Raw genomic sequence first — 19,023 nt, forward strand, 5'->3', positions numbered from 1 at the left:
TCTTTCAGGTCCTTGAAAAGTCTATAGTAGTTGTTATTTCAAGACCACTGCATTGTCTGCAAAGCTTTTCCCTTGGCTACCATCTTCCCATATATTTAATGTAAGTTCAATTTAAACCCACCCCGTCACTTCCTGGTCAATGTATCATACAACCCACTTCCTGCATGTTTCTTAGTCACTGCTGGAAATTCTTGTTTGCTGTCTCAGTTTCTGCCTTCATCTTCTCCCAGAGTATATGATGCCTATCAGGGGGTCTTCTGTGTTTTAGGCATGGCTTTGTCTTATCTGATACCTAGGAGAGGAATGGAAAACAAACAAACAATTCAGAGTAAAGGGATCCACAATGGAACAACCTCAAAGAAGGTGTGGATTTGACAAAGAAAAATGGGACTAAAGAAGAAAGTTAGGGAGAGGCGAAAACGGTAGGAGTGGGAGGTGGTTACGGTGAACACCTTTGCGTAACTTTTAGATGCCCCCTCCCTCTGCAGAGGGGGATTGTAAGGAGGGCCTTTTGTACACAGCTACTTTTCGATTTGCTGTTACAGTTTTGTTTTCAGTGTGCTGAAGGCACCAGTCCTTAAGATTTCTCTCTTGGGCTGTAGGTTTTTGTACATCTTCCTGGGGTTTCAGTGAGAATCTCTTATAATCACTGTCTCTGGGGGCTCTACAGCCTGCTTAGAGCTGCCTGGACAAGCCAAGAAAGAGCGAACGCTGTACCAGGTTTATTAGTGAGGACTGAGATGGTTGGGTAAGCCCACTTTATCTGAAACCAATATAAGCTCTAGCATTGCTCAGGACTAAGGTTGCTGACTAGCAAGCGCTGTTCTCCAGTTTGTGTTGATGCTGCATAATGTAAATGTGTACGTATGGTAACGGTGATGGGGATGCTGTTTGACACATAAGAAAAATGCATACATAAAGAGAATGACAGAGTTGGAGAGATGGCTCAGAGAGGACCTGAGTTTGATTCCAATACCAGGTCAGGTAGTTCACAAGGACCTGTAAGCCCAGTGCCAGGGGATCTTCTGGACCCAAAGCCTCTAGCTTCCATGGATATGTATGTATGTGTGCATGCACGTGCACATTCAAAAAGAGTCATCTTTTAAAAACTTAAAAAGAGAATGATAAACTAAGCTTAGTACCTGTCTATAATCCCAGCACTTAGAAGGTAAAGTCCTGGGCAACATATCAACAACCTGTATAAAATTCAAAGAATTAAAAAAAAAATAGGTGACAGAATTCTCTTGAGGAAGCCGTAGTAGAACCAGTAGCTTCATTTTAACTGGTGTACTAATGCGCGCACACACTCAGTGGCTTCTTGAGCCTCATGATGCTAATTTAAATTCTGGAAGATGCGCAAGACTACTGGAGATTTTCACTGCCCCCCATAACCTGTGCCTGTCTTAGGGACTGAGAACCTCAGCTCTCCTACAGCCCTTAAGCCCTTAAGCTCAGCACTTAAACGAGCCTTTAGCCCTGGCATAAGGCTCTTAGCTGCCTTCTCCACTTCTCAGACCGGCTTAACATCTCTGGGTCTGAACTTGTTCACCCGGAGAGCAAGTGTAACCAATCATTCTCCCTCAATGCTTGCGAACACTCTGGGAATTTAACAGCAAACAAAATGTGACATCCAAACTGGGCAACGGCTTAAATCCTAATATAATTATCCATCCTCAGGAAGAGAGTTGCCGGCTGCGAATTTACTATCTGGGAACATTTGCTGTAAGACTCAAGAGAAGGAAGTTTCAGAAGTTAGTCCTGGAATCATTCCAACAGGAGTCTTGGCTAATTTCCAGAATGAACAACTGGTTTGGTTTTGTTTGTTTCTTTGTTTCTTTTTTTATTGGAGGTGGGGCTAGATGTAAGCTGAACTGTAAATAATTAGAAACCACAATGAAAAACCAGTCACTGTTTTTAGCAGTGGTTGGGCTCAAACAGCTACTATTCAGTTGAAAGCCACACGCCCTAAGTCCCCATTAAACACAAATATCTTACTAAAATGTACAAACGTGGGCTAGGTAGATGGCTCAGTTGATACAGTGCGTGCCACAGAAGGGTGAGGATCTGAGCTTGTTCCCCAGCAGGCAGGCAGAGTGCCACATATCTGCAACCGTGTAGCAGGGAAGCGGAGGCAGGGGATTCTCTGGAGTTTGCTGCTTAGCCAGTCGAGCACAAACTGGTGAATGATGCGTTCAGTGAGGCCCCCTGTCAGCAGAGAACAACTGAGAAAGACACCAGATGTCAACCTCTGACCTCCGTAATAACCTACAGATACAGGAACGTATTTCCACACACATAAACATGCCTCCTCCCACATACAATTAAAATATTTTAGATATAAAAATCTCTCAAGCGTGTCTCCCTGAAGCCATGAATATACAAGTCAGGAGGTTTTTCACTTCCCAGGCCATACTTGGTCTTCTATGCTACACTGTCACCAGTAAAAAATGGAATGAGGGTGAAGCTTCAGGTCACAAATGTAGGGAGAAGGCTACGCTCCTAGTATGGAGGTCATTCTTCTGTCTCCTTCTGAAATATCCACCTGCCAAGGAATCACACTATCACAGAAATGTTCTGCATTAGCTGTGTATTTAACAGAAGCAACCCGACTTGGGTTATTCAGAAAGCGCACGGAGATTCTGCTGTGCTTAAAGCCTTCATCCATAGCATTTACTCTGAATACACAACAGGTACTGGGAAAAGAAGTCACTGTATCTCAGAAGAGCCAGATCACCACCTCCAAGACAACTGACACAGAACAACTTTGACACTTTTATTACACCAGGCCAAGGAAAACAAATAGAATATGGCAACATGGTCCTGCCTTCTTTGGGCATAGATTCTCAGCACACATCCGCTCTTGAACCGTGGGAAAGGAATTTGTTCAAAAGCGTCTGACTGTTCACCATACTCTACCCTTAAAATCCTAATTCAAGTCTCGCAGCACAGTGCACAAGATTTTTGGCAGTCCTGGGCTCTGTCACGAGCCAGAACTTGCAGACACAGAGAAGATAACTACCACTGACTTTCATCCTCACGGAGAGAGGCAGACTGCATGAGGCAGTGTGGCTGTGTAGAGGGAGAGAGATCCAACTTGTGGCAAACTCCTGCTTCTTCTGGAGGTTTCCCAGTCAGGGCTTTTCACTCGATGCATTCCTCCCCTGTCCCAGTGCCTGCAACACCTAGCAACATTGACCAATGAAATATCTGCAAGCAACCACATCTAAATAAAGAATCCAGTGTGTGCCTCTCCCAGAGAAATAGCTAATAGCAGAAAAGCATTTCTTGGCACTCCTACAGTAGGCTGGGATGAAAATTGTACCGTAGGCTGGAGAAGAGCCCAATGTGTTTCACAAGGTTGGGCTCCACCACATAGGCCCTCTCCCCCTTGGCTCTCAGCAGAGAGTACAGTGCCATGTCTTTGCCAAAGCCCTTGTGGCAGTACACCTGGGACAGGTAGGTGAGGGTCCTGCGGGCAGCAGGGGCAGGGAAGAGCATAGCCGGGGTACAACACTGAGAGGCAGGAACCACACTGTACAAGGAGGGACTCAGGCGCCGCAGTTCCAGAAAATAGTGTCGGCCCACCAGTTCCACCAGCCCCATGCTGTAGAGACAGAAGAAAAGCATGACAGGCCAGCTGAAGCCTGGGCGGCAGGCAAACCTCATGTAGATCCAGGTTAGCACAGGCCCCAGCAGCATGCCCACACCAACCCACTCCAGGATCCGCATAGGCTCTGGGTTGATGTAGTGCTGTAGCCTCTCTGGGTGATAGAGCTTTAGATACAGGGCATCTTGGAGGTGTGGCTCAGAGAAGCGAGCACGCAGGAGGTGCTCCAATACTGGGAAGATCTGTTCTTCTGGAATAGCATCATCCTCCACCATCAGGACATAGTCTGGATTGTAGGTTTGCAGCGATGACTCCAGGCAATACACATAGTCTTGCTTCTCTTTCTCAAATGAGTTAGTGGAAGGGTCATCACCGTAATCGTCTTCGGTGCCCTCGTAGCGGTTGGCCACAGGGACGTACTTAGAGAGCAGCTTAGCATCAAAATGGCTCACACTCCGTTCCACATTGCACAGGAAGAGCTGGTGCCCTTCACACTGGGGGCCGCACTGCTGCAGAAGCCGATGGAACTGGGATACTACCTGTAAGACATAATGAAAGCCAGGCTGCCTATCCACAGTGATTATGGTAATCACCAGCCAGGGGCGGGGAGTGGCCTGCCAGACGATGGGCACAGACCCATTGGCAGAGGGCAGCTCTTCAAAGTAGTGAAGGGCAGCTTCCCCCTCCTTCAGGCTCTGCTGCAGGAAGTCCTGGCTCATCTGGTTTAGATGCCAATGACGCAGATAGAAATATGAGTGGAGGAGCCGGTGGCAGGCCAGCGGGGCCAGTAAGCCAAATGTCACCACGGTTAGAATGAAGAGCTGCACAGCTGTGCTGCCCCAGGAGAGTCGCCGAAGCCTCCGGAGAAGCATGGCAGCTGGAGAGGTTGACGTGGTCATGGTGTCAACTTTTGGTCATGTCTGGTCCCAAGAACAAACCATCCTGGATCTCAGGGCAGTAGCATGAAGTCAAACCTAAGGAGAAAAGGTAGAGTCAGAACACAATACTTCAAAAACTTCCAACACTGCAGCCCAGCACACACCGAATCAGAAGTCCCAGTTCAAGGTCTTGTAGCCACTAGAGACTTGAAAAGAATTTTCTGCACTGATTGTTTTCTTGCATTCTGTCCACCAGTGAAGTGAGCCTTGCCAATGCTCACCCTGTTTATGATTAGAGGTAGCCAGTGCATTCAACCAACTCTCCATGCCTAAGGATGTGACATTAACTTCACAGTGTGTCATAAAATAACCAGCAGTTGGTAAAACTATTATTTTGATTCACTTGCTACAAAGACATGGGTGTTAACACAGGGCCACAAAACAAAAACCAACCAAATGAAAAAAACCCAAGGCTCCACACAGAAGACATAGAGTTTGAGTAAGCTGCAGCATAAATGCACAGTACTTGACCGCGTGATTTCTGAGATCCTTTTCTGCATATGCCAACGGTGTGGGAGGGAGGGAATAGTTGGTGGTGCTTGTTAGTTAATGTCATCTTTGATTTCTCTAATCTCATTTAGTCTAATCATTTAATTCTGATTGTCCTCCTAATTTATTTTGATAGTACTATCATTAGAACCAGTAGGAATTAGTATCTTCCTTATGCAAGCAAACTGTGGACTAACAGCCTGGTCCAGGAAGGAATGTCTTGGGACATGATGCCTCAGAAAATGAGTGTAAGGTGTGAACTCCAGATCTACTCCTTGGTTGGTAGGAAGTCACTTCACCTCTCCATGTCCTGGATTCTTCGGCTCTAAAATAAAATAATCTGTTTTGTGGTTTTATTACAGGTATTAAGAAATACGCCAGAGAGAAAAGTTACACAGGATAAAAATGTCATTAAAATATGTCCTGTGAAGCTAGAGTCTTGCTTTGCAAACAGAGAACCCCAATTTAAACCCGAAGACCAGCCTCTCCCCCAAAAACCATATATGGAAGCACATCCTTATAATCCGACCACGGGGAGGTGGAGCCAGAGACAAGCAGCTCCCGGAGCTCACTGGCTAGCCAGCTTAGCCTGCTGGTCGAATTCCCTGCCAGTGCAGAGATCCTAGACTAAAAGCAAAGTTAGAGGCTGGAAAAGTAGCATAATAGAAAAGAGTGCTTGCTGTGTAAGCATAATGACCTGAGTTCAAATCCCCAGATCCCACATGAAAGCTGGCCCAGGTGGCATTTGCTTATAATGCCAGTTGTTCCTATGGGGAGACGGGAGGCACAAACAGAATTTCTGAAAGCTTGGAGGCAGCAAGTCTGGTGTGGGCAGCTGTGAAACCATCTCAAACAAGACAGAAGAGAAGGTCTGATATTAACGGTTTGTCTTCTGACCCGTGCAATCCCCCATGGCACATTTGTATACATGAACAGGAAAACACATAAACACACATCAAAAGGGACAAAAGCAAAGTTGACTTGTCTGAGACATTTGAGGTTCATTTTTAGTCTCCACATCCACATGCACACATGTACATGTATACCCACTCAATCTGCATGTGTGCATGCACACATGTATATGCACACCTACACAAACTGCGCATGTGCATGTACCCCCACCCTCACCCCACACACTGAAAAAATGGGGTGCAAATTTGAGTAATATTTGAGGAGCAAGAAATTCTAACATTCTGATGGAAAACAGATTCACACCAAACAACAAAGTTAAAAATAATGAAACCAGTATAAGAGCAGTAGGCTGAAGGCAAAACTAACTGATAGCTATAGCGTCAAAAGTATACTCTTGCCTCGTGTCTTAGTCAGGGTTTCTATTCCTGCACAAACATCATGACCAAGAAGCAAGTTAAGGAGGAAAGGGTTTATTCAGCTTACATTTCCACATTGCTGTTCATCACCAAAGGAAGTCAGGACTGAACTCAAGTAGGTCAGGAAGCAGGAGTTGATACAGAGGCCATCAGCTTGCTCTCTTATAGAACCCAGGACTGCCTGCCCAAAGATGGCACCACCCACAAGGGGCCCACCCCCCTTGATCACTAATTGAGAAAATGCCTGATAGCTGGATCTCATGGAGGTATTTCCTCACTTGAAGCTCCTTTCTCTGTGATAACGCCAGCTTGTGTCAAGTTGACACAAAACCAGCCAGTACACCTCGGAAGTGTTTGTAGTCACTTGAAGGAAAGCGGTCCAGCTTGTAAGTGATGAGGGCTCTCCATGTCTCCTGAGGTTCAGCTGTATTGTCTGCCAGTACTCCCATATCTGCATTCTACCTTTACACTGAGCTTCATTTCCTGCCCTTCAGGGTAGGGGTCATATGACTAGGGCTAGCCAAGAAGAAAGGAGATGAATAGATGAATAGAGCACCTCTATGGATCTAGAAGAGAGTCTGCTCCAACTGCTCACCTCTCCCCTCCCGACACCGACACTGCTTAGTGTGTGAGCTACATGTAGACAACTGTATCCAGCCACTAATGATTTTTGGACTTTTTTTTTTCCTGTAGGGTAGTTATTCTGACTTGCCATGTACAGTCATGTAGAACAGCAAACATCTCTCTTCTATGTTGTGACACATTTCAAAGAAGTAGAGTCAAGTCTGCAACAGAAGACAATGGTCCTGAGAATGCAGTTGTGAGTCAAAGGAGTTTAGTAATGTCAAGAGACCTGGAGAACAGCCCCAAAGGAAAAGAAGCAAGGAGCTTTTGGTAGCATATGACCCTGGGCTTGGTGATTTGTGAACATCACAATACTATAAACTTGTTCTGTCTTCCTCTGATCTGCTGAGGTCCAAAGAGTTCTAGTACATCACAGACTGGTGCCTCTCCTGGCCTCATTAGTCTCTCATCACTATTGCTGGACACCCAGTATTGGAACTGGGGCAATCCCATGCCTCTAGTTCAGAAGCTCTGGCCATTTAGGTGGTTTCCTGCTCCTATTACTCTTCTGTCCTGGTTATTACCCCAGGGAGAAAGACCATGCAGAGGACGAAATTAGGTACAAAGGCAAGAAGATAAGACAATCAGCTTGGAAAATACCAGGTGTACAGTAAGTGCTATGGCTTATGATGGTACAGGTGGCGCAGAAATGGTGTGCCCATGTTGACATAAAGAGGACCTTTAATCCCAGGAACTTTTTCCACTGTAGGAAATTCAAATACAGAGGACAGGCTGGAGTCAGGCACCCAATGTGTTTCTCCTCATGGATCAAAGTGCAGAGGAAATGGCTACCAGGGCTGGGCTCTTGGGTCAGGGAAGCTAAGGTGGAGTCAGATTTGCACCCTTGTTGGTCTGCTGCACATCAAGTCTACACATGCCATCCACTGGGTAAAGCAAAAGGGGCAAGAAAACTCACTCTTCTGTGAGGGGGAAGCTCACAGTTAGAAACAAAGACCTGTAGGCAGGTTTCTAGACCCTCAGAAGAAAAGAAAGGCTCTCACAATCTGTTCAGAGAAATCCCCAAACCCTCACAGGGCATAAGCTTTGTCCCCCAATCATGGGGAACTGAAGGGTCAGAGCAGGCTTCCAAAATGATCCCCCAAACTCAGTGGTTTATAAGAACTAAGGTGTTTAGATGTTTCTGTTTTCATATGTGGAGTTACAAACACTTCAGGTACATATGACTATAGCAAAAAGCAGTGAATATCTTTAGTCTGAATATTCTGAAGAAATAAAAAAACACATGACAGTGAATGCCTAAAATGTGCCTGTTAAGCATTAAAGGATTAGATTCTGGGGTACTTTTAAATTACCTTCAATGTTCTTTATATGAGAGAAGAGAGATAGAGGGAGAGTGAGGAAGAGACAGTGACAGAGACAGCCACAGAGAGGTACATGAAGTAGCAACAAAAATAATTTTATGGTTGGTGGGTCACCATAACATGATGAGCCATATTAAAGGATTCCAGCATTAGGAAGGTTGAAAACCATTGGTTTAGATGATTTCTCTGACACCTTTTTCCAGAAGCCAATAAGACTGCCGCCGAGGCTCACACTCCACTGGCACTGTAGTCTGACTGGTTTTCTGAGTCAGCAGTTAACAACTGTTTCAGCTCTGTGGAGGTAAGTACTGCAATGCAAGGTACAGCCATTCCCTAAGCTAGATTCCACCGAATCACCACATCTTGGGTATAGGACTCAGAAAACTATAAAGGATAAAGGCACTGGGACAAAAGCATGCATTAGGACTTCTATGAACAGGTTCATAGAGTGATAGCAGATATTGTGTTTTAGCCAAGGAGCTGAGGGGATTTGGGAGACAGGACGCCTCACTATGTGTCAGGAAGTAAGAACTTGGGAACTGTCTATTTCCCCCTAGTCCACCCTCCTTCATAAAAGACACCACCACTTCGCAGGCATCAGAATCTAAGAGCCTAGCAGGTTCCTACTTCTCACTTCCTTCCAGGCTCTTCCCAATTCCAGGGCCTGGGGCCTGAAGAGAGAGCTCTCAAAAGAAGGGAAATGTCTAAGGAATCCCTTCTAAAAAAAAAATTAGCAATTAGGGAAATGCAAATCAAAACAACTTTGTGATTCCATCTTACTCCAATCAGAATAAAGATCAACAAAACAACCAACAACAAATGCTGGAGAGAGTGTACAGTAAAGGGAACCATCTTTCTCTGCTGGTGGGGTTGCAAACTGGTGCAGATACTATGGAAACCTGTGTGGAGAACACTCAAAAAAGCTAAAAGTAAATCCTACTCTATGACCCAGCTATACCACCCCTTGGCTTGTGCCCAAGGGATCATGTTCACTGTTCCTCTATTCACAATATCTAGCAAGTGGGGAAAAGTGAAATGTTCCCCAACTACCAAAGGCAGAATGAAATTGCAGTACACACACACACACACACACACACACACACACACTATGAATACTGTTCAGCTGTAAATAAAAATGACACCATGAACTTCGCAGGTAAATGGATGGAACGAGGAAAGATCATATTAAGTGAGGTAACCCAGATCCAGAAAGACAGACATCCTATGTTCTCTCTCACCTGAGGCTCCTAGCTCTAAGACCTCAAACGTTAGTGTCTGCCCTATGGCAACTGGAGAAACCAACAAAGTAAAGAGGGGGCATAGCTGGGGGAGGGAGTCGGGAGGGACAGAGAGAGAGGAAGAGCAAGGTACAAATGATTGGGTAAGTGGGTAAAATGGTGGGCCTTTAATTAGGGAGGTGGGGGAAGTAAATATCGAAGGTGGGCAAAATAACTAGTGAGCTCAGGCATCAGATCAGAGCCTACAACTACCACTTTACCAAACCATAATGCCTAGCTACACTCTAAATATTTGTCCTTATCCCCCACAGATAAGTTTAATCTCCACCCGTCATCTAGAAAACTTCCCTTAGCGACAGAAGGTGACTGTTACAGAAAGCCACAGACAATTAAAATGCCAGGTTGTGGAGCCCAGTCCCAAGGGATACACACACAAAATAATTCCCACACCTAAGGCTCAGGCAACATTGTGGAAGAAGAGGCAGAAAAAAAAAATTGTGAGAGCCAGAGGATCAGGAACGTTGCTGTGAGACTGTGCTCCAAATAGCATCAGAAGTTACAGCCATAAAGTCTCACCAACAATTCTGCCTAGGCATAAAGTGGAACAAGAAGGGCAATTGATGGACAAGAGAAAGTCCTCGAGGCCTAAACCCAACACAAAGAACTAAGAAAGACAAAGAAAGAGACGGCTAAATGCTCTGAGGAAAGTTGGTCTAGCAGCTTTCAGATGAAGATGTAGAGCTCTCAGCCCTGCCTGCACCATGCCTGCCTGGATGCTGCCATGTTCCTGCCCTGATAATGGACCTCTGACCCTGTAAGCCAGCCTCAATTAAATGTTGTCCTTTATAAGACTTGCCTTGGTCATGATGTCTGCTCACAGCAGTAAAACCCTAACTAGGACAGCAACTGAGCAGGCTATACTTAGAAACATTGGAACTATCTGCATTATCAATGCAGCATGGGATTTTTATTATTTTTACCTAAAGATGTCTCTTTTTTTTTTTTTGGTAATGACAAACATGCTTTTTAAGGGAAAAAAAAGGCCTGGTTTTTCTCAATACACCTTTAACAGTTTTTAAATTGTTTTATAACTGGTCAAGTTGAGATTTTTTAAAACCTCATTTTTAATTTGTAATAAAGTTTACCACTTGATTTTTTCAAAAAGAAAAAGTCAACAAACTGCAAGCCATCTGTTAATAAAGGTCTTTAATAATAATAATTATAAAAAGTATTTTAAATGTTCCATAACTATATTCTGAATGCTAAATTAAAAACCAGTTTAAAAAATCTCAGAGGGAGACACTGAGGGAGAAGCCTTTCCTCAGGCATGGGGCAGGATGCTGCAAACCATGATGACAGTGTCCCTTCCCATCTGACCCTCTCAAGCACGGTCAGTACAGCACTCTTTTCTGTAGACCTGGTCGATAACAGTTCCCCTGTATCTGCAGAGGACAGTCCAACTGCTTTGCCAAGACCCCCCAGAATTCAGCTCTGATAGTCTTTCCAACAGCACATTCCTTACACATAGCAACTCAACCATGGAAAAACAGATCAAGAGGTACAGGTCCCTTCTAAACAACAGCCTGGTTTCCCCGACAGAACTGACCACCTTTTCCTTACACATTGGGGCTTTCCTCAGAGCATTTAGCTGTCACTTTCGGCTTTAGATTGTACAGCCGTCCCTCGGGATCCAAGGTGGATTGGTTCTAGAACTTTCACTCCTCAGAATACCAAAATCTGAAGGTGCTTAGATTCTTTATATAAACTGTCACAGTCTTTATGTGCTCGGTCTGCACTTCTTAAATACATTACATTAGCTCTAATACTGGTCAGAACGCAGGACGCTATGGTTTTTGTTTAGGGAAGAATAACAATAAAAATTAATACAAACGTGTTTGATTTAAAGAAAATTTCATTTCTTGGATCATTTTCGATCTGAAGTTAGCTGGGTCCACAGATACGAACCCCGAGGTACGGAGTAGAATATCTACTTTCAGAGATTTATTACATCCTCTCTGCACACTCCAGGGTGTGTTAGACCCTTGATTCCATTTGGACCAATTGGCTCTCAGATAGCAATATGATTTAATCCTGTTTAGGTGGAAAAAAGATTCTATCAATCCATAAGCAGGAAATTCAAAGCCCACACACTGCCCGTGTTGCCTGATGCCTTTCACGACTTTACTCATAACCCTTCACTCAACAACCCTTTAAGTCCCTTCTTCTTTTTTTTGTTTGTTTTTTTGTTTGTTTTTCGAGACAGGGTTTCTCTTTATAACCCTGGCTATCCTGAAACTCACTTTGTAGACCAGGCTGGCCTCGAACTCAGAAATCCACCTGCCTCTGCCTCTGCCTCCTGAGTGCTGGGATTAAAGGCGTGCGCCACCATGCCCAGCTTAAGTCCCTTTTTACTGGGTTCAGTGTCATTTGTCTTTGATTTGCCTCACAGGCCTGGCACAGTAAGTACTCTATACCAAGAAGAGATTTAATGACTGTATTTTGGCCACCATGGCCCTCTTTATTTCTCTGCTATAAAACTGGGAGCAGCATACAGCCCAGTCACATACTGGGCAGAGAACAACTTATTTCTAACTTTGCCCAGCATTTATGTGACAGGGACTCTTTTAAGCATTGAGTGGATCTGCATAAAAAGCCTATAATAGTTATTAAATTCACTTTGTAGGTGGGCAAGCTAAGGCAGAATAAACTTGAAGTGGTTAACAAAGATTTTGGAATGTAGTAGTAAAAAGGTCAATCCAGGATCCCTGCTCTTACCCAACATGTACGAGAGCGTCTGAGCCCAAGAAAGTGAAATGAAAACCCATCAGCAACAGTAAGAACCACTTTTACGACACGGTAGGTAACAACATAAAACAATATGGTGTGTGTGTGTGTGCATGGAACCACTGGTTACCTCTGAAGAGACATACATACTATGTATTTATAAAACACATAAAATAAATTATTTCATCCCATCCATCAAACTTCATTGACAGAATTAAAAAATAAACTCAGGTAAAGTGGAAAAGAAATATATTTAGAATAAAAATGAAATATACAAATAATTTGGAGACATGGGCAGACTATACACATAAAATTATACTAAAGGATATTTTAAAAGTCACTAATAAATGCATTAAAAGAACACTTTCCTACCGGAAAGTCTCAGTTAATAGAGAGGTGGTCCTTTTTCCAAAACAAGTTTTGAGAATTAACACAATCTCAAATCAGTTTACTCCAAGAGGAAGCAATATGGCTTCAACAAACAAGCATTTGCACAGGAATTGGTAAATCTTACAAGGTAATTCCAAGGCACACCTTTTGATGTGGGATAGCAAGTAATACACCTGGCAGCAATGATGATTTATGCTTCTTAGAACCAGTAAGAATGTCTTCCTTAAATTTTGTTCGTAATAGGAAGGGCTGAGTGATAAATGGGACGAGAAGGGCAGCTATGTTGATTCAAATTATAGAAAATGTACATAGTATGACCATTTTTTATTACATATAGGGAATATAATTTAATGAAAGTGAGCTGAGAGGCATGAGAGAAGGTTTCCTGCTGGCTTTCTACATGTCTGCAAAGAACATGTATGACCTCAGTGACCTGTACTCAAAATTTCACTCCACAATGAGTCTTGTGCCAGACACATGGACGGTGAGCAGGGCAGCAAGTAAGCCTAAATCCCCTTTAATCCCTAATTTAAATTGCTACATTTATGGTGTATTAGATATCTTATATTTGTGAGTTTGTCCCTTTTCATTATTGTTGTTGTATTAATTCTTATTTATTATATTGAGACAAGGTCTTGTTATGAAGCTCAGACTGACATGAAACTAGAGATTCTCTTACCTCAACCTCCCTAGCACTAGGATTGCGAGCCTGGGCCACTATGCCAGTGTGTGCCATGGCTCTTGTTATTTTAATTACTGAGACTTTATAGCATGTTTTATTATCTTATTAAGCCTATTTTTTTTCTCATGACCCAGTATAATTCTCCTAGCTTTTAAAAACAACTTTGGTCTACAGCCACACCACCCTCAATGCCCCCAATCTTGTCTAAAAACAACTTTATTGAGGCACATTTAGTACAACAAAATGTACCATTTAATTGTTCAAATAGTTCAAAGTTTTGACAAATTGATAGTCAGATTACTATCAACACATTAAAAAATTAACGAAAGCATTTTAAAGAATGTTTTGAATTATAATTAGAAAAACTACTCCAATTAAAATATGGATCCATATAAATGAGCAAGTCAAACACAGGTAATTAGGTATGGGTTCCTATGGATAAAGGCAAGCAAATTAAAACTACATACCATTATTAATATAATTACATTATTAATAATAACTACATTGTTAATATTAACTTCAAATATAGAAAAATTTAAAGCTAAACAGAGAATCTCAACAATCTAAAAGATGTAGTTTTGTTTATATTTTTCTTTTTTTTTTTTCTTTTTTTTTTTTTTTTTTCTTTTTGCTCCATGCTTATCATTTCCATTTCTTTTTTTCTGGTTCTCATCATATTAAGCATTAGACGAACCTTGTTTGCTCTTCTGGTCTCATAAACTATGTGGCGCATAAAGACCCCCTAGAAATCCTCCAATAAAACTATTTCCCATACATGGTTTATTTCTCTCAGGGAAACCGGCGTGCACTTGCGCGCACACCCACACCTGCAGTTTCTGGTGATAATCCGCATGGTGAGATCATCACTGAAGCCGCATTGTGGTCCCGCAGGGAGAGCAAGGGTCGAGCAGGAGATGCCAGGTCACTGTGACCTGCGGGGGTTCAGGTCCCGCGACAACCTCCTGAACGCAGTGCGGCACGGGCGACGCCTGGCACAAGAACCTGAGCGAAAGCTGCGACACACCCATCCATCCACTCTGGGGAAAATAATAGTGACTGAAAACCCCTAGCTTGGCATCTAGGGCCCTCGCTGACCTTGGGGAGTCCCCTCTGCCCACCGGCCTCAGTTTGCCCACCTTCAGGCAGAGACTGCGAGTCCAGCGCAGTGGCGTTCCAGGCGCGGGCGTTCCCGGGAGCGGGAGGGGCGCCTTCCTCCGGTCACCTTCGCTGGAGGACGCGCCCCGCCGAGGACGGGCGGAGGGGCCCCCGCTCCCGGGCAGCCATTAGGGGGTAGCGCTCAGGCCGGCCGCTGTGTGGGGCTCCCGGGCTGCATCCTCGGGCCTGGTGACAACCCGGCCCGGCCGGCGACAGCCAAAGAGCGAGGCGACCCGCCTGGTGCCACAGACGCACCGAGGGCGGGGCCGCGGCCGAGCCAGCCTGCGGGGCTCAGGGCGGGGGACGCAGGCCTCGGGAGCACCACTCCCCTCATCGGCCGTCGCTCCCACATCGCGTCCCCTCGAGGGCGCGCTTCTCCGCGACACCAGCCCGGCAGGAAACCTACCCCGTGGAGGCGTCAGCTACGTCCTGGCTTGCCAAGGCCACCGCCGCTGTAGCCCAGGCCACCGCTGCTGTAGCCCAGGCTGGCTGGTCTCGATGGTGGCGCCTTGGCAGAACCCTGCCGGGCGGAGAGTAGCGGAAGGCTCGCCTCCTCCAGCATTCGCTCCGGTGCAGGGCTCCCCTCGCTCTGCCAGGCCACGTGACCTGAGAGCTGCGGAGCAACTGCAGCCCCCAAAGCTGGCTTGGGGGTGGGGGTTGCGGGGCGGGGTGGGGGAGAGGCAAAAGGCGCCAACTGATGGGCAGCGAGGGAAAAGCAGGGTCGCTCCCAAGTCAGGAGAACAGGATGATGTCCCTTTTATAATGTGAATGCAAGCCTAGGTTTTATTCCATCAGGTGGGCACAAGAAGAAAGATGTATTTTAATAAAGCATCTCGCCCTTTGCGGAAGCGTTTGTGTAGAAACCTATTTCTCTGTTTCTGAATGGGCTTTAATCTTCTAAACGCCTTCTGTTTAAATGCAAAAGCCCCTGGGAGACATAACTGGAGAGGGAGAAAAATATACGCACTGGGGTAGAGTAATCCTGACGTGCAACACAGGGAAAGCATAGGAAATGACTCAAGGAAGGGGGAAAAAAACTGCATGTCTGACTATGAGAAGGTAAAAAACAGCCAGCTTAGTACCCTGGCCTCACCAGGGCTCTCACCACCATACATCTTTGTGGCCATTTTTATTGCTTCTATTCCATGTCAGTTTGCCAGTGTAGGCTAGGACTTAAATGAGTATTTTGGATGTACATATAATAGGAATTTTTTTTTTGGTGATCATAATGTTGTATTGTCTGATCATTATCACTTAAATACTCAGGATGGAAACAAGTTGCAAGATTAGGAGGCACCGATAGAAAATATCCAGTAAAACCCTTTCTGTAACAGGGTACATACGAGTTTACAGGGTTAAAAAGAGGAAATTCCATAAGTAAATTATTTGATGCAAAAAATGAGATCATCATCTTGTTTCCAGATGTTCTAGCTGCTTTCTACTACAGAGGCGAACAATCCTGAGCTCAGCCTATTGAGCCAAGTTCCTGCTGTTGAAGCCTCTCAGAACTCATGTCACTGGGGTTCTTTGTGTCCACTTGAAGGAGCCTTGAGGTGATCGCAGAAAAAGACAACCAACTACAAGAAAGGCCATGATATCTGCCTGATTTAGGTGAAAATTTCTTGTCATTTGCTTGTCTGGTTTGTATGTTTTAGCTGTGTGTACTGGCTGGTTCTGCGTGTCAACTTGACACAGCTAGAGTTATCACAGAGAAAGGAGCTTCAATTGGGGAAGTGCCTCCATGAGATACAGTTGTAAGGCATTTTCTCAATTAGTGATCAAGAGGGGAAAGGCCCCTTGTGGGTGGTGCCATCTCTGGGCTGGTAGTCTTGGGTTCTATAAGAAAGCAAACTGAGCAAGCCAGGGGAAGCAAGCCAGTAAGAAACATCCCTCCATGGCCTCTGCATTAGCTCCTGTTGTCTGACCTGCTTGAGTTCCAGTCCCGACTTCCTTCAGTGATGAACAGCAATGTGGAAGTGTAAGCTGAATAAACCCTTTCCTCCCCAACTTGCTTCTTGGTCATGATGTTTTGTGCAGGAATAGAAACCCTGACTAAGACAGCGTGTGTTTTTAACTTTGTTGGTAGTGCTTCTTTCAGTGTTTTATTCCCAGTTCTTTTGAGATTAGAAAACTCACCCGTAAGATTTTGTTCACTAAGTCTGTGGAGAGCTTTTCTTTAACGGTCCAGAATAAAGCCTGTCTTTGAGGAGTGTTCCATGTGGCCTTGGAGCGATACATGCTGGGCAACTGTTTGGTTTTACAGTGGTTTCATTATTTTAAAGCGTCCTGTCAGGCATAGTACTGTTGACACTGTCTTTCCTGGTTTTGACTTTCTAGCTTTGTCAGCTGTGGAAAACTGTCTGTGAAGATTAATGAAGCTGTGCATCATCCACTTTCTTCTCACTTTAAATGTTCACACGTCTTATCATATGTTCTATTGCTCTGTAATCAGGCGTATGTACACGGATGACGGCTCTCCCCTCTACCAATACAAAGTGCCTCTACCTTTGGCAGTATGTTTATAACGCATCTGATAATAAACCAGCTATTCCGGCTTTCTTCTCTTTTCTCTAGACGTATCTAATGAATGACAAAACAAAACAGGCCATTGCTGGTATTGCATTAACTCTGAAGTCTACAACTTTCTCCAAGGACTATTGGGTGTTGCTCTAGCACACAATTTACTTGCCTGGATTCAGTGTTCAATTTCACACTGTGTGTTTCCTGCAATAGCTGATATCTCGGATCATTTTTCCTCCTCTCCTTTTACCCCTCCCCATCCATCCAGCTTCTGTTATACTTGCATAGGCTCCCCACTCCCCCACGGTGTCTTGTCTGTATTCCAGTAGATTTGCAATCACCTGAAGATTTGAGAAGATTCTAAATCCAGTTTGGGGGGATTTAGTTTATTTCTGTTTTCTTGTATTACACCTCCCTATCTAAATTTCTAGCCTCTCTTCCGCCTCCCCCTGAGCTGATGCCCTGATGCTTCAAAGCTGAGTAAGGCTTCAGCTCTGAGCTTCGTGGACTTTATCCAATTGCACACACACAGCAAAGCAAAAAGTATGAATCTCACCCAGGGCAGTTTTATCTTTCAAACATAGACCCTCTTTTGATGTGTATCTGGGGTATTTTGTTTGATTTGTTGGCCTCTTTGCCTGGGGCATTGCCAGTGAGTTTGAGAAGTTCAGAAGTCAGCGGGGCTGTGGCTGCAGTTTATACTAAGGTGAATCTCAGTCATTCTGCTGCTCTCTGGCTTCTAGCATTTTCCCCTCATTTCCCAGTTCTCCTAGCAGTGAAGTGTGTCTAAAGCCACTGTGTACTTGGAATCCTCTTTTTTCTGCTTCAGTAGCTGTGAAGATTAAAACAATGGGAAACCAACAAAAACAAAAATACAAGTAGAAAATGTCACATTTTGTTACGGTTTGAATCTGAAATGTCCTTGCACACGCATGTGTTGACCATTTGGTCCCCATCTGGTGACAGTATTTGGATAAGCTCTGGAAGCCTTGGAATGGATGCCTAGCTGGAGGAGGGAGGTAAGTCAGACCTGGCCTTTGAAAGTTATACCTGGTCCCTAGTCCCTCCCTTGCTTTCCTTCTTTCAAGTGGTTTCTGTCTGTCATTCTATCACAATGTGGAGAAAATCAGGCAATACACAATTTATCAAGTGGCTGCCTCCTTCAGATTGCTTTTTGGTTCTTTTTACATCTGGCCAGAATTTATAAAGGTCTTCTGCAGAAAATGTAATGCATAAATCCACCCAACTCCTACCAGAAATTGGAGTATTAATTAATTAATGAGATAATCTATAATTACATTTGTTTGTTCATTTGTTTTTAGTAGGACTGGCTGGAACTGATTATGTAGACCAGGCTAGCAATGAACTCACAGAGATCCACCTGCCTCTGCCTACTAAGGCTGGAATTAAAGTCATCCAAAAACATGCCTGGCTGGGACCTCCATTTCATTTATGTACCATGTAGGCAGAAAAATAGGCAGATGATTTTCAGTTGTATGTCTAGGTAATTGTTACATTCTGTCTCCTTCCCTTATTTTCCCACAGATGCAGTTACTCACACGCACATCAAAAAAGAATATGTTAAAAAAAAAAAAAGAAAGAAAGAAAAGAAAATCGATTCTGTAAGCATTGTTTATGCAAACTTGAAACCGGAGATTTGGAAAAAGCATTACAATGCTCTGTCAGGAATGCAACAAGATATGAGGACAGAGAAATTAGCATTTGAATAACAGGAGGGTAATCTTTAATCTTTACACACTGCACAGAGACATCATGCCTACAATATTTCAACACATAAATGCTTTCTTTTTAAAATTAATTTCAGATTTAGAATAACACATTGTGTGTGTGTGTGTTTATGTGTATGGCCCGAACTGTTCGAAAGGGAACATTTACCCTCTTAGGCTCATCACTCTGTCTTTACTTCTGTGTCTTATGAATGTTTC

At 44.2% G+C, this 19,023-nt stretch overlaps 1 protein-coding gene and 1 long non-coding RNA gene across 5 annotated transcripts; one reads left to right on the top strand and one right to left on the bottom strand.

The window, feature by feature from the left end:
- Positions 1–1,845: 1,845 nt before the first annotated feature.
- Positions 1,846–15,216, bottom strand: Pgap4 (post-GPI attachment to proteins GalNAc transferase 4). 4 transcript variants are annotated; one of them, NR_149725.1, is made up of 3 exons: positions 14,539–14,810; positions 4,244–4,581; positions 1,846–4,146 (listed from the first exon to the last, which is right to left on the bottom strand). NR_149725.1 is itself a non-coding variant. In NM_025944.4 (2 exons), the coding sequence occupies exon 2, from the start codon at positions 4,504–4,506 to the stop codon at positions 3,295–3,297; it is 1,212 nt and encodes a 403-aa protein (NP_080220.2). In that variant the 5' UTR covers positions 4,507–4,581; positions 14,964–15,216; the 3' UTR covers positions 1,846–3,294. The 4 variants fall into 4 exon arrangements, 3 of the variants coding, with proteins under 3 accessions (NP_080220.2, NP_001342432.1, XP_006538258.1); NM_025944.4 differs by lacking the exon at positions 14,539–14,810 and adding an exon at positions 14,964–15,216 and having other exon boundaries at positions 1,846–4,581; NM_001355503.1 differs by having other exon boundaries at positions 1,846–4,581.
- On the top strand, positions 13,179–17,112 carry Gm33106. The gene is made up of 3 exons (XR_390562.3): positions 13,179–13,220; positions 14,196–16,168; positions 16,895–17,112. It is a non-coding gene; the product is annotated as a predicted gene, 33106 (long non-coding RNA).
- Positions 17,113–19,023: the final 1,911 nt, after the last annotated feature.

The sequence above is a fragment of the Mus musculus genome, chromosome 4 (assembly GCF_000001635.26).
Source record: "Mus musculus strain C57BL/6J chromosome 4, GRCm38.p6 C57BL/6J".
Classification (NCBI taxonomy): domain Eukaryota; kingdom Metazoa; phylum Chordata; class Mammalia; order Rodentia; family Muridae; genus Mus; species Mus musculus.